The sequence below is a fragment of the Equus caballus genome, chromosome 20 (genome assembly GCF_041296265.1).
Source record: "Equus caballus isolate H_3958 breed thoroughbred chromosome 20, TB-T2T, whole genome shotgun sequence".
Classification (NCBI taxonomy): domain Eukaryota; kingdom Metazoa; phylum Chordata; class Mammalia; order Perissodactyla; family Equidae; genus Equus; species Equus caballus.
This window is the reverse complement of record NC_091703.1, coordinates 6056375-6069941: the sequence shown is the minus strand read 5'-3', so window position 1 is coordinate 6069941 and position 13567 is coordinate 6056375. Positions and strand designations below refer to the sequence as shown.

At 42.5% G+C, this 13567-nt stretch overlaps 1 protein-coding gene across 6 annotated transcripts in view; it reads left to right on the top strand.

The window, feature by feature from the left end:
• FAM217A (family with sequence similarity 217 member A) overlaps positions 1–13567 on the top strand; it is a 40685-nt gene that overhangs the window by 2520 nt on the left and 24598 nt on the right. Inside the window, exons 3-8 of one of the 6 annotated variants that reach the window (XM_023624383.2) lie at positions 4243–4347; positions 5321–5408; positions 7062–7146; positions 7298–7311; positions 7949–8023; positions 8114–8181. In XM_023624383.2, coding sequence (XP_023480151.2) covers positions 4243–4347; positions 5321–5408; positions 7062–7146; positions 7298–7311; positions 7949–8023; positions 8114–8181 — 435 coding nt within the window. Of the gene's footprint in view, positions 1–3858; positions 4348–4628; positions 4927–5320; positions 5409–7061; positions 7161–7297; positions 7312–7948; positions 8024–8113; positions 8182–13567 lie in introns of those variants that run through there. The other 5 variants (XM_070244852.1, XM_070244851.1, XM_070244853.1 and 2 more) reach the window with 5 other exon arrangements.

Below are 13567 nucleotides of genomic sequence, written 5' to 3'. Positions count from 1 at the left end.
TTAAAACAAAAAACACAGCTTCAAACTATAAATGCTTTCATACATATTTCTTTAAAAGGAATTATACAAACACAAGAAAGTTGAGATATTTAAGATAAATGGAGTGCTAAATCGGGCATAAATACAATTGACCATTACTGAAAGACAAAGCAGAATCTGGAAAAGAGAAAGAAAGGCTAGTTAGCTGAACTATGGTCTAAATACAAATTGCCCATAATTGAATTGAAATGTTTCCCACAGACTTCACATCTTTATCTGAAAACAAAAAGGCATAATATTAGTTAGAAAATATTAATTGACTTTCTGAAGATATTTACACAATTACACTGAATAAGATCCTGTGGTAGCACATGACCAGCCATGACCTCAGCAGCCCTGCAGGGAAAGACGGAGGGAGGAGGAGGCAAAGGCATGGCAATGTAACAACATGAAAATGGAAGCCTTTCCCTCCAGAATAAATAGAAGCTAAACAATGTTGTTACTGACATTTCTTTGCATAACCCTGGACAATGAAATGGAATGTATACAAAACTGCTTTCCAAACTAGTTATCTAATGTCAATATTGTCACCATTGTCATAGTAGGAGAAACTCAGGTGGGCAGAAAGGCATGCTTACCCACTAAGTGACTGGCCCAAGGCTTCCTTCTTCCCACCAATTCAGACCACCTCCATTGCAATTAATGGAAGAGCTTGTTAAAGGTCATGAGACAGCGGGCCTCTACCTTACCCTCCTTCACTGGGTTAGCTAAAGAGATACAAGGTTAAAGCAGGGTGAGCCGGAGGCTACCACTCAAAACTGAATCCCTGGAGCGGCCTTGGGATGGCCTAGAAGGAAAGTGCATTCTCTCGGGTCTCGGTGAAGACTGATGTTAGAGCTGAGCCTGAGCTGCTGTGGAAACGGCTCACGGTCCAGCTAACCCCCTGGACTAGAGCCAAACCAGACCCCAGGGTTTGGAGAGGGTATCATTCTCATTGTTTCCTTTCTATTTCACACCACCGGAACATTTCACACTGAGTTCTTCTCTCTCCAAACCTTGTCTCCTCGCCACTTAGACTAGATGCCCCCTGTAAATACTGTACACGGACTATGCTGTCACTGTGGTTTTAAACTTGTAATACTAAAAATTTATCAATTCAATGCGTGATGGCGGGGCTGAGGGGCAGGGGCGGAGGCTTGATTTTGATGCTGATGTCATAGCATTCACAAAGTCTCCAGAGGAAGGAAGAAGAGTCAAGCAGCGATGACAATAGGAAAGGAAGATTCTTAGGAATATCTTCTGTCAAGGAAAAAAAGAGAATCTTAGACGATATATTTACGGACGACAAAAAGTTCTGAGAGGGACTTTAAGGGATCAGGAACCAGCTCAAGTTCTGAAATGACAGGAAAAAGCACAAACAGAAAGAAAAAGCAAGGAAGATGGGAGATGTGTAAGCTAGACATGTGAAATGCACACTCGTGCACATAGACACACCTAATGTTTATCTCTTTTCCAGAGAACAGAAAACCATTTCCCAGCTAGATATATTTGTAGAAAGTGTTAGCTGGAAATATGTGGACCCCAATATTTAACCAATTCACTATTTTTTCAAGTAATTTTAGGTTGGGAAAAGTTACTTAATATATTTAAGGCTCCAGTTACTCATTTATACAATAGGAATAACGGTAGTACCAACTTCTTTGTGTTACGAGTATTAAATAGATTAATCTGCGTAAAATGTTCAGCATTATGCCTGGCACATAGGAACCACACCATACACTCTAGCAAATGCTATTTTTTGAGCAATTAAATTAGCTCAAAGATTTATTGAGTGCCCATGATGTGCTAGCACTCTGCCAGATAGAGTAAGGCCAGGTCTTGCCTTCAAGGCATGTAAAGATAATGAGTGAGATACTGTAAATCAATAATTATAACGTAACAGTGAGTTAGGAATTGTAAACAAATCATATACATATAAACCCAAAATAGGGATCTTGGAGGAGGTAGCAATTTACTTTTCCTGAGGGGTCAGGAATGATGTTTTGTGAGCTAGATCTCTATAAACAGGACTTACCTAGGCTGATAAAAAGAGGGAGGAGATAAAAAGGAGGAGCTATCATAAGAAAAGTAAAAATGACGTATGTCTTGAAGGAGAGCGTTTAGTAAAATGCAAAGTGCCTGGCGTGTCTGCCACGTAATAGGCACCAGAAAGGTGAGGAGCAGACGCTTCGAGCCTGGCTGCGGAATTTGGAGTTTATTCTTTGGCATAAAGAGGGCATTAGAGCAGGTCTGTGTTTCAGAGCAGCAGTATGAACAGTCTGAAGGAGGAGAGCACCCAGGAGGGAGCTCCGAGGAGGCCTATGCTGATCTTACCCACATTCACCTGTGTTTATGGTGCTCCCACCACGTGGCCAGCACAGTTTGAAAGGGATGGGGACACAGCAGTGAACTAGACAGGCAAGGCCCCTGCCCTCAGAGAGGTTTACATTCTACAGGTATGAGACAGAAAAGAAAAACGCAAACAAGACTAACAAACAGGGCCGTGAGGAGTACAGAGAAGACGTAAGAACAGGGTGTTATGAAATAGAGTCACGTGGGTGAGCAGGACTTCTCTAAAGTGGAGCCAGGGAAGGCCTTTCCCAGAGGAAAGGGAAATGCCGAGGAAGGAGACTGACACCTCTGGTCTGGAGGAGGAGGCGGGGGATCAAGGATCTGAGAAACCCCTAGAATGAGTTGTGTTCAACATCTGGTACATATGTGCATTTTTCTAGGAAGATTCACAAAGGAGCACAAGATCCCTTCCCCCCAAATGTTAAGAACCAGGGCATTTATTTGCTTAAATGAAACATTTTGGGGTTTGAATCTAGAGCTGGGTGTTCAACCCAACAGAAGGCAATAGTATCAGCAAAGGACTGCAAAACTTTTTCCTCAAATGTCAATGCTTCATTATAAAGCATTATGCAATGCTGCATTATAAAGAACATATGTGACAAACATTTTTAGCATTCATTTACTCACACATATCACAGTCGCAAATATGTAAATAAATATTCACTTACATATTTACTTACATTATTGTCAACCTACAAAAACAGAAGCCCAGTTTAAGAGGCAAAACGTTTATTTGGGATCAAGGAATCGCAATTCAGAGAGCACAGATTCAGGCAGAAAACCAAATAGTGTCCCAGAGAGAGTAAAAGTCAGGGGCTTTTAAAAGCAAAGACGGCAGATTGTATTACAAAGGATTTTAACTGGAGGTGGAGGCAGAGAGCTGGTCTTGGCTAAATACTGATTGACTATTGATTGTATCTTCGGAAAGCCCACCAGCCTCGGTCTTTCTGATCAGGATGTCCCTTCTCCTGCTGACTTCTCAAACAATTGCTTGTAAAACAATCACCCTTTTGGACCAGTCCAAATGTCTGGCCTAGTCGGAGGTTCAAAGGGCGAGGCAGTTTCTCTGGAAAGGCAGTTTCTACTCCATTTTAAAATAGCTCCACTAAAGTCCATTTTGACATTATATATGTATGTATAACATATCCATGTTATATACGTGTGTACACGAATGTATTCCCTCCCCTCCTGCCCCCAACACACACGCTTACTTCATGCAACTCAAGTGAGAGAGATGCATTTGGAGGGCAAAATTGGCGTCCCACGATCTAAATGTGACCTAGACACAAAACATCAACTTTTGTTCTTACTGCTGTAAGACCAATGACCGACCTGGAACTGACCAGAATGGGCTTGCTCTCAGCAGGGATGCCGTTCTCCTTCCATTGTAATTATTTAATATATTATGTATTATAAGCAAGGATGGAACTCCTCGCATATCCACGCAGAGACATATATTTAGCTTAGTCTGGAGCAGGCAAGGGGGGGAAGCCAGGGGCCCACTGGGCGCCACGCGGGGCCCGCCGCCCGGGGTCAGGGCCAGGGCCGCGGAAAGCCCGGGAGGGCGGGGCGCCGGCGGGCTGCCGGGGGCGCCGAGGCCGTGCCCGCGGCGTGCGCAGCCCGGGGCGCCCCTCCACCGGACGGCCGAGACCGCGCGGGGCGCAGGGGCAGGAGCCGCGGCCCCGCGCCCTCCCCGGCGGCGTCGCCCGTCCCGCGGGCCTGGGCGGCCGCCGCGGGACCCCGGCCCCCGAATCCGGCGGACTCGGCGGGCGTTGCGGGCCCCGGGCCGCCTCGGGGGGGACCGTCCTCCGCCGAGGGGGCGGCGCTGGCGTCCGGCCGGCGCGCGCTGCCCTCCGTGTCCTCCTGCCGCAGGAAGGCCGGGCCGCAGGCCGCGCACGCGGAGGGGCCCGGGCCTCGGGGCGGCGGAGCCCTAGGAGACGACGGCGGGGACGACACGTGGGCCTGCGGCGCCGCGGGGTAAGAGGCCGGCCCGCTGTCCCCTCGCCCTGCGCGCCCCCGGGCCGCCACGCCGGGAGGGGGGCCCTCTCCCCGGCCCGCCCCGCGCCTGCCCGCACCTCCCTCCGGCCCCGCCCGCTCTCCGGCCCTTTGTGATTCCCCGACCCCCGCAGAGCGGGCCCTGCCCGCCCCCGACGCCGTCCGCGGCCGGGCGGCGCCCCCTGCTCGGCAGCCTGCGTCCTCCTGCCATCTCCCATCCCGGTGCCTGGCGGAGAGCAGGTGGAGTCATACTTACTGATTCCAGACCCACCGGAACTGTATTTCCCGTTTCTTCAGGATACACCTTCCCTCTAGGAGACCAAACATTGTGAACGATTAGCAAATACACGGAATACTGCGGTGGCTTTAATTTGTGATTCTTTCCAGATAGCCGAACCTTAACCCAATGATCGCTTGTTCTTTTAGGTTCCCTAATGCTGCTCCCGTAAACAGTGGTGCGCTTAGAGGGCGTGCGAGTTTGGTGTGGAAAGCAGTGTTGGGTCCCGTGGGCCTTCCCCTGTCTCTGAAACCCGCCCGCGGTGCCTGCGCTGCCTGTGGAAGGTTAATCGGCTTTCCAACGCAGCGCCTGTTCGCAATGATTAAAAGCAGAGTTCATGGCCCTGTTTTATAAGTTCCAGATAACTCACCTGTTTTTCTGATTTGTATTTTATCTTCCTATCTGCTATCTCCCTTCTCACCTCACACCGTAATTTCCTAATCTTCTGCGAGTTAGATCTTCCAATTTGCTTTTATGTAAGCCCTCTTTTGTTGTCTGGCTCGCCCCTTGCTTCTGCTTGATTCTATATGACCACCCCCGCCCCGCCCCTCTAGTCCCTTTCTCATGCCTTCCAAGCATTTTCTGAACCTCCTTTAGATGGGGAGCCAAAGCTCATGCTTTCTTTTAAATCAGTGTCGTACCTCACCCATGGATGTGCCTTTTCCACAACCTGTATAGGATTTTAAGGAAACAGAGGAGCAAAATGGGGAGAAGAAATGGTGAGACCTGCGGTGCCAGCCTGCGTGTGTCCAGCGTCTCTCAAGAGGTATGGCGGCGGTGGCCCCGGGCGTCGGGCCGCGGCTCCCGTGTGAGGGGCTGCTGCTGTCGACCCCCACTGCTGAGACGCCTTGCTGCTTCCTATTTGTGAGCAGTTTGTACTGAGTTTTCCTCTTGGCACATTTGGAATATCAAATGGAAAATTTTTATTTGTTTTAGCAAAGGAAAAGATAACCAGCTTCTCTCCAAATCTCAAAACATTTCTAATTGCAGTTGGGTATTGTTAAAGATGCTACCTTGATCAGTCAGGCAGTGCTCACCTTTTTTATTTTCTCGCACATATTTTGTGAAAACTATTGGTGAGGCAGGCGGGGTATCAAAAAGGAGAACCACTTCCACCCTGGAAGGAGTCTGCGATCTGGCTCGCGTCGTGTGTAGTTGTTCGTCTTCGTCACCGGTTGGCCACTTTGATCCCCCTGTTTTTGTGTATGATCCCAACAGCACAGTTTTCGTCAGCTTCCCTTTACCACGTTAATTTAAGGATATTTCTCTCACGTGGTACTTTGTACATTAGTGCGGCAGGATTACATATGTAGCCGAAAGAAGCTTCAGAATCCGTCAGGGAGGTTTTAAAAATACAAATAACTGGGCCTTACACTCGTCCTACTGAATCAGAATCTAGAGTATTTTTTTCTACTATTATTTTTAAAAAGCTCTCCAGGTGGTTCTCATCTGGAGCCTAGACCCAATACATGTTATCTCTGAGAGCAGAGAATTGTTATTTTTCAGAAACCTCCAGAGAAAGATAATCTGCAGCCTGCTTTCCAATGTTCAACTATCCTTCGTGTCAGGAGATAACTTCTTTGTGGATCAATTAAATGCTCATATTGTATTTAAGCTCATTTCTCCCTCTTCCTCCTCGGTGGGGAGATGATACCTAATAGTGCCTAAAATTTCATTTGTACATTGCTTAGAGTATAATCTACAAAGGATTTTCTCGTTTGAGATAGAAAACCACTGAATTCATTCCGAAAAAATTACTTTTTTAATAAACTAATCACCCCTTCACCTTCCCTTTTCCGGGGTAAGTTTTTACACACTCCTCACATTTTTTTCCCCACAACACTCAGCACAATGTCTGGAACTTAAATATTCAGGAGATATTTGTACCTTTTCCTCTTCTTTTTCTGGCTTTCTTTTGAATATTTCTTGAGTGTTTCTCAACATCTGGAGTCCAGAGTGAGTAGTGGGGCTGGTCAGTGTTGTGTATAATGTGAGATCAGTGAATTTTCTTTGGTTGATGGAAAGATTTTATAGGCTTTCAGATACAGTCCTCAGATACAGAAATTTGGTGAATGTGCCGTTGTGTACCAGGGACACACTGAACTGGACACTTTGTTATATTTTTTAAATCAATTTTGAAAACCTGTGTGCCGTTAGTTTTAATAAAATGAGAATGAAACCATAAATTGCTGTAAACACCTTTCCATTTCCTGACTAATAGGTGTTATCTAGCTGATAAGGATTTGGTAAGAGAACATTGCTGGCTCCTCAGAAATGCCGATGGTGTCCTTAGAGGAGGGAGGGGTCAGGAAGCTTGTGCCTTTTGTCAGCCTTTACCCAAAGGACGTGGAAAGTTATGTACTTGAGCTTTTAAAATTTTCCTAACATTAAGTTTATCCTGAAACAAATGTTGTTTTAGAACTTATCTTACTGGCATTTGGATTCAGAAGTACCTGCTCCTGCGAATAGAAACCTGCCACCTGGAAGGGACAGCCCAGCAGGTGGTAAGACATCCTCCGTGTGTATTGATGCCTCTAGGAAAACTTGGATTCCTACTTAGAGTCTCATTAACACTCAGAGTAAAGGGGATTTGTTTTTAATATAATCAGTTTTATGTAACTATTAATTGTCATTTTTTTATACACATTCTTTCAGGCAAAATTAACAAGGTAAGGATAAATGTTTAATTCATTCATAAAATGCCATTTTAAAATTATATGTATGTTCTGTAAAAAAAATTTCTTCCCTCAAAGTTAAACTTTAAATTTCTGTATAAATCTTCGAACAAGTCAAAGCCTTTACTATTTTACCGGGGTGCAAATTGGTCATTAAATTACTATTGTATTAAATTGTTTTTTCAATATAACAATACTATAAGTGGAAATTAAACTCTTAGTGAATATGGTGTTTTCTAGTCATTGCCAAAAGGGAAGTGGGCTCAGCACTTAAGATGTCTTGAAGCAGTTGAAATGGTTAATATTTTGTTTTGAAGTAATGAGAAAATTAATCTTTACTTTAGCTTTTTTGATCAGAATATAAAACACTTAACTCTTAGTAAAATAGAGAAAAGGATATCCAAGGCTCACTAGTTGACACTGTTTAGTTGGTATTTATACCAGATTATACTAATTCCTGCTGCAGTAAACAAATGCTGTGTGTCTGTATGTAAGCAGTGTCACAGGACTTTGCTACATATTTCTTGGCTAGAACTATATATTTCTTGGTTAAAACAAGAACTATACATTCTTAGAACAAGAGTAGGGAACAGACATACATTGTGTTTAAAATTCTGCTGCTGCTTTCTAGAAGCATTTGGAAATTCCAGTAGAGCAACTGATGCTAGATCTGAATTTGTCAGAGCACACTCACCAAAGAACTCAGGTGGGATTTTATTCATCCTACTCTTAAAGGATTATTTTTTTAAAATGCATGTGGTTACTAAAATGTTGTCCGTGGTTTTTCTGTTCTCAGAGTGGTAGACAAGGAACTTTTCAGTTATGGAGTTACCCTCTTAAGGAAGGCAGCACTGTGGAGAACAGGTGAGAGATTTATTTTTGAAAAGCCCTAAATTAATGAAGTAAATCTGAATACAGTTAAATACTCCTCTGAAATACAAGGACAAAGAAAGAACCAGAAGAAAAGAGTATTGTGTGCAAATAGTGAGAAATTATAGAAACTCACCCTAAAATAGGAAGTGGCTGGCAGACACCAGAGATAATCAGTTTAGGGGAAATTAAGAGTTTACTGTGCCCTTACAGTGAGGGTTTCACTGGATAGTTTGGCCTCTTGTTGAGGGGAAAGGACCTGTGATAGGAAAGTCATACTCCATGTGCCAGGCAGGCTTTTAATCCCGTACGTGTACCGACTCATTTAACCCTCACAACAAACACTCGTGTAAGGTGGGTGCTATTCTCACCATCCTTATTTTACAGCTGAGGATGTTGACACAGGGTGACAAGCAACTCGCCCGAAGTCATACAATTAATGAATGGTAGGACCAGGATGAAAAGGAGCCTGGCTCATGCTCATAATCACCACAGTCTATTGGTTCTCAGACCTTCCTTGGATTTGAATTCTTATCTTTTGGTTCTTTTTTTTTTTTTAGAGCTTTTTTTTTATTGAGTTCATACTAGTTTACATCAATGTGAGATTTCAGCTGTACACTATTTCTTGACTGTCCCCACATAGGTGTTCCCTTCACGCCCTGTGCCCACACTCCACCCCCCTTCCCCTGGTAACTGCTGAACTGTTCTCTTTGTCTGTGGGTTTGTTCATACTCCACACATGAGTGAAATGATACGGTGTTTGTCTTTCTCAGTCTGGCTTATTTCGCTTAGCATAATTCCCTCCAGGTCCTTCCATGTTGTTGCAAATGGGATGAATTTGTCTTTTTTCTAGCTGAGTAGTATTCCATTGTGTATATATACTGCATCTTCTTTATTCATTCGTCCCTTGATGGGCATCTAGGTTGCTTCCAAGCCTTGGCTATCGTGAATAGTTCTGTGATGAACATAGGGGTACATATGTTGCTTTGGAACTGCTGATTTCCAGTTGTTTGGATAGATACTCAGCAGTGGGATGGCTGGGTCATATGGTATTTCTACTTTTAGTTTTTTGAGGGAATCTCCATACTATTTTCCATGGTGGCTACACCAGTTTGCATTCCCACCAGCAGTGTGTGAGGGTTCCCTTCTTTCCACACCCTCTCCAACGTTTGTTATTTTTAGTCTTAGTGATTATAGCCACTTTAACAGGTGTAAGGTGGTATCTTAGTGTAGTTGTGATTTGCATTTCCCTGATGATTAGTGATGTTGAGCATCTTTTCATGTGTTTATTGGCCATCTCTGTATCTTCTTTGGAAAGATGTCTGTTCATATCCTCTGCCCATTTTTTGATCAGGTTGTTTGTTTTCTTATTGTTCAGTTGTGTGAGTTCCTTATATATTATGGAGATTAACCCCTTGTCAGATATATAATTTGCAAATATTTTCTTCCAATTGGTGGGTTGTCTCTTTGTGTTTTTTTATGAGGAACATGAGCCCTGAGCTGAGGAAGACTGTCCCTGAGCTAACATCCGTGCCCATCTTCCTCTACTTTATACATGGGACGCCTACCGTAGCATGGCTTTTTGCCAAGCAGTGCCATGTCCGCACCTGGGATCCGAACCAGTGAACCCTGGGCTGCCGAGAATCGGAACTTGTGAACTTAAACTGCTGCGCCACCAGGCCGACCCTGGGTTGTCTCTTGGTTTTGATGCTGGTTTCTTTTGCCTTGCAGAAGCTCTTTAGTCTGATGAACTCCCACATATTTATTTTTTCTTTGTTTCCCTTGTCTGAGAAGACATGGTATTCGAAATGATCCTTGTTAGTTCAATGTCAAAGAGTGTACTACCAATATTATCTTCCAGAAGTTTTATAGTTTCAGGACTTATCTTCAAGTCTTTGATCCATTTTGAGTTTATTTTTGTGCATGGTGTGAGATAGTGGTCTACCTTCATTCTTTTGCATGTGGCTGTCCAGTTTTCCCAACACCATTCATTGAAGAGACTGTCTTTTCTCCATTGTATGTTCTTGGCACCTTTGTTGAAGATTAGCTGTCTGTAGATGTGCAGTTTTATTTCTGGGCTTTCAGTTCTGTTCCATTGATCTGTGTGCCTGTTTTTGTACCAGTACCACGCTGTTTTGATCACTATGGCTTTGTAGTACATTTTGAAGTCAGGGATTGTGATATCTCCAGCTTTGTTCTTTTTTCTCAGGATTGCTTTAACAATTTGGGGTCTTTGGTTGCCCCATATGAATTTTAGGATTCTTTGTTCTATTTCTGTGAAGAATGTCGTTGGGCTTTTGATTGGGATTGCATTGAATCTGTAGATTGCTTTGGGTAGTATGGACATTTTAACTATGTTTATTCTTCTAATCCATGTGCGTAGAATCTCTTTCCATCTCTTTATGTCATTATCAATTTCTCTCAGTAATGTCTTATAGTTTTCATTGTATAAGTCCTTCACCTCCTTGGTTAAATTTATTCCTAGGTACTTTAGTCTTTTAGTTGCGACTGTAAACGGAATTGTATTCTTGAGTTCTCTTTCTGTAAGTTCATTATTGGAGTATAGAAAAACAACTGATTTTTGTAAGTTGATTTTGTACCCTGCAACTTTACTGTGGTTGTTAATTATTTCCAATAGTTTTCCCTTGGATTTTTTGGGGTTTTCTATATATAAGATCATGTCATCTGCAAACAGTGAGAGTTTCACTTCTTCACTCCCTATTTGGATTCCTTTTATTCCTTTCTCTTGCCTAATTGCTCTAGCCAAAACCTCCAGTACTATGTTGAATAGGAGTGGTGATGGTGGGCATCCAAGTCTTGTTCCTGTTCTCAGGGGGATGGCACTCAGTTTTTGCCCATTGAGTATGATCTTGGCTGTGTGTTTATCATATATAGCTTTTTAATGTTGAGATAATTTCCTTCTATCCCCATTTTGTTAAGAGTTTTTTTTTTTTTTTTATCATAAATGGCTGTTGGATCTTGTCAAATGCTTTCTCTGTATCTGTTGAGATGCTCATGTGGTTTTTATTCCTCAGTTTGTTGATGTGGTGGATCACGTTGATTGATTTGCGGATGTTGAACCATCCCTGTGTCCCTGGTGTGAATCCCACTTGATCATGATGTATGATCCTTTTGATGAATTGCTGAATTTGGGTTGCCAACATTTTGTTGAGGATTTTTGCATCTATGTTCATCAGCGATATTGACCTGTAGTTTTCCTTTTTTGTGTTGTCTTTGTCAGGCTTTGGTATCAGGATGATGATGGCCTCATAAAATGTGTTAGGCAGTGTTCCATCTTCCTAATTTTTTGCAATAGCTTGAGAAGGATAGGTATTAAATCTTCTCTGAATGTTTGGTAGAATTCCCCAGGGAAGTCTTCTGGTCCTGGGGGTTTATTCTTTGGGATGCTTTGATTACTGTTTCAATCTCTTTCCTTGTGATTGGTCTATTCAGATTGTCTGTTTCTTCTTGATTCAGCTTTCAGAGGTTGTATGAGTCTAAGAATTTATCCATTTCCTCTAGATTATCCATTTTGTTGGCATATAGTTTTTCATAGTATTGTCTTATAATCCGTTGTATTTCTGTGGTGTCTGTTGTTATCTCTCCTCTGTCATTTCTAATTTTGTTTATCTGAGCTTTCTCTCTTTTGTTCTTTGTAAGTCTGGCTGGGGGTTTGTCAATTTTATTTATCTTCTCAAAGAACCAGCTCTTTGTTTCATTGATCCTTTCTCCTGCCTTTTTTGTTTCAGTAGCATTTATTTCTGCTCTGATTTTTATTATTTCTCTCCTGGTGACTTTGGGCTTTGTTTGTTCTTCTTTTTCTAATTCAGCTAGGTGTAACTTGAGATTGCTTATTTGGGATTTTTCTTGTTTGTTAAGGTGAGCCTGTATTGCGATGAATTTCCCTCTTTTTTTAAAAAAAATTTTTATTGAGTTAATGATGGGTTACAATCTTGTGAAATTTCAGTTGTACATTGTTGTCTGTCAGTCGTGTTGTAGGTGCACCCCTTCACCCTTTGTGCCCACCCCCACCCCCCCTTTCCCCTGGTAGCCACTAATCTGTTCTCTTTGTCTACATGTTTAAATTCCTCATATGAGTGGAGTCATACAGAGATTGTCCTTCTCTATCTGGCTTATTTTACTTAACATAATTCCCTCAAGGTCCATCCATGTTGTTGCAAATGGGACGATTTTGTTCTTTTTTACAGCTGAGTAGTATTCCATTGTATATATATACCACATCTTCTTTATGCATTCGTCTGTTGCTGGGTGCTTAGGTTGCTTCCACATCTTGGCTATTGTAAATAATGCTGCAGTGAACATTGGGGTGCATGGGACTTTTGGAATTGCTGATTTCAAGATCTTTGGATAGATACCTAGTAGTGGGATAGCTGGATCTTATGGTAGTTCTATTTTTAATTTTTTGAGGAATCTCCATACTGTTTTCCATAGTGGCTGCACCAGTTTGCATTCCCACCCTCAGTGTATGAGAGTTCCTTTTTCTCCACAACCTCTCCAACATTTGTTACTATTTGTTTTAGTTATTTTTGTCATTCTAATGGGTGTAAGGTGATATCTTAGTGTAGTTTTGATTTGCATTTCCCTGATGATCAGCGATGATGAACATCTTTTCATGTGCCTATTGGCCATCCGTATATCTTCTTTGGAGAAATGTCTGTTCATGTCTCCTGCCCATTTTTTGATTGGGTTCTTTAATTTTTTGTTGTTGAGTTGTGTGAGTTCTTTATATATTATGGATATTAAGCCTTTGTCAGATGTATTACTTGCAAATATTTTTCCCAGTTAGTGGGTTGTTTTTTTGTTTCAATCCTGTTTTCCCTTGCCCTGAAGAAGCTCTTTAGTCTGATGAAGTCCCATTTGTTTGTTCTTTCTATTGTTTCCATTGTCTGAGAAGACATGGCATCCAAAAAGATCCTTTTAATACTGATGTCAGAGAGTGTACTGCCTACATTTTCTTCTAGAAGCCTTATGGTTTCAGGTCGCAGCTTTACGTCTTTGATCCATTTTGAGTTTATTTTGGTGAATGATGAAAAAGAATGGTCAATTTTCATTCTTTTACATGTGGCTTTCCAGTTCTCCCAGAACCATTTGTTGAAAAGACTTTCTTTTCTCCATTGTAGGCCCTCAGCTCCTTTGTCGAAGATTAGCTGTCCATAGATGTGTGGTTTTATTTCTGGGCTTTCAATTCTGTTCCATTGATCTGTTCACCGGTTTTTGTACCAGTACCATGCTGTTTTGATGACTGTAGCTTTGTAGTATGTTTTGAAGTCAGAGATTGTGATGCCTCCAGCTGTGTTCTTTTTTCTTAGGATTGCTTTAGCAATTCGGGGTCTTTTGTTGCCTCATATGAATTTTAGGA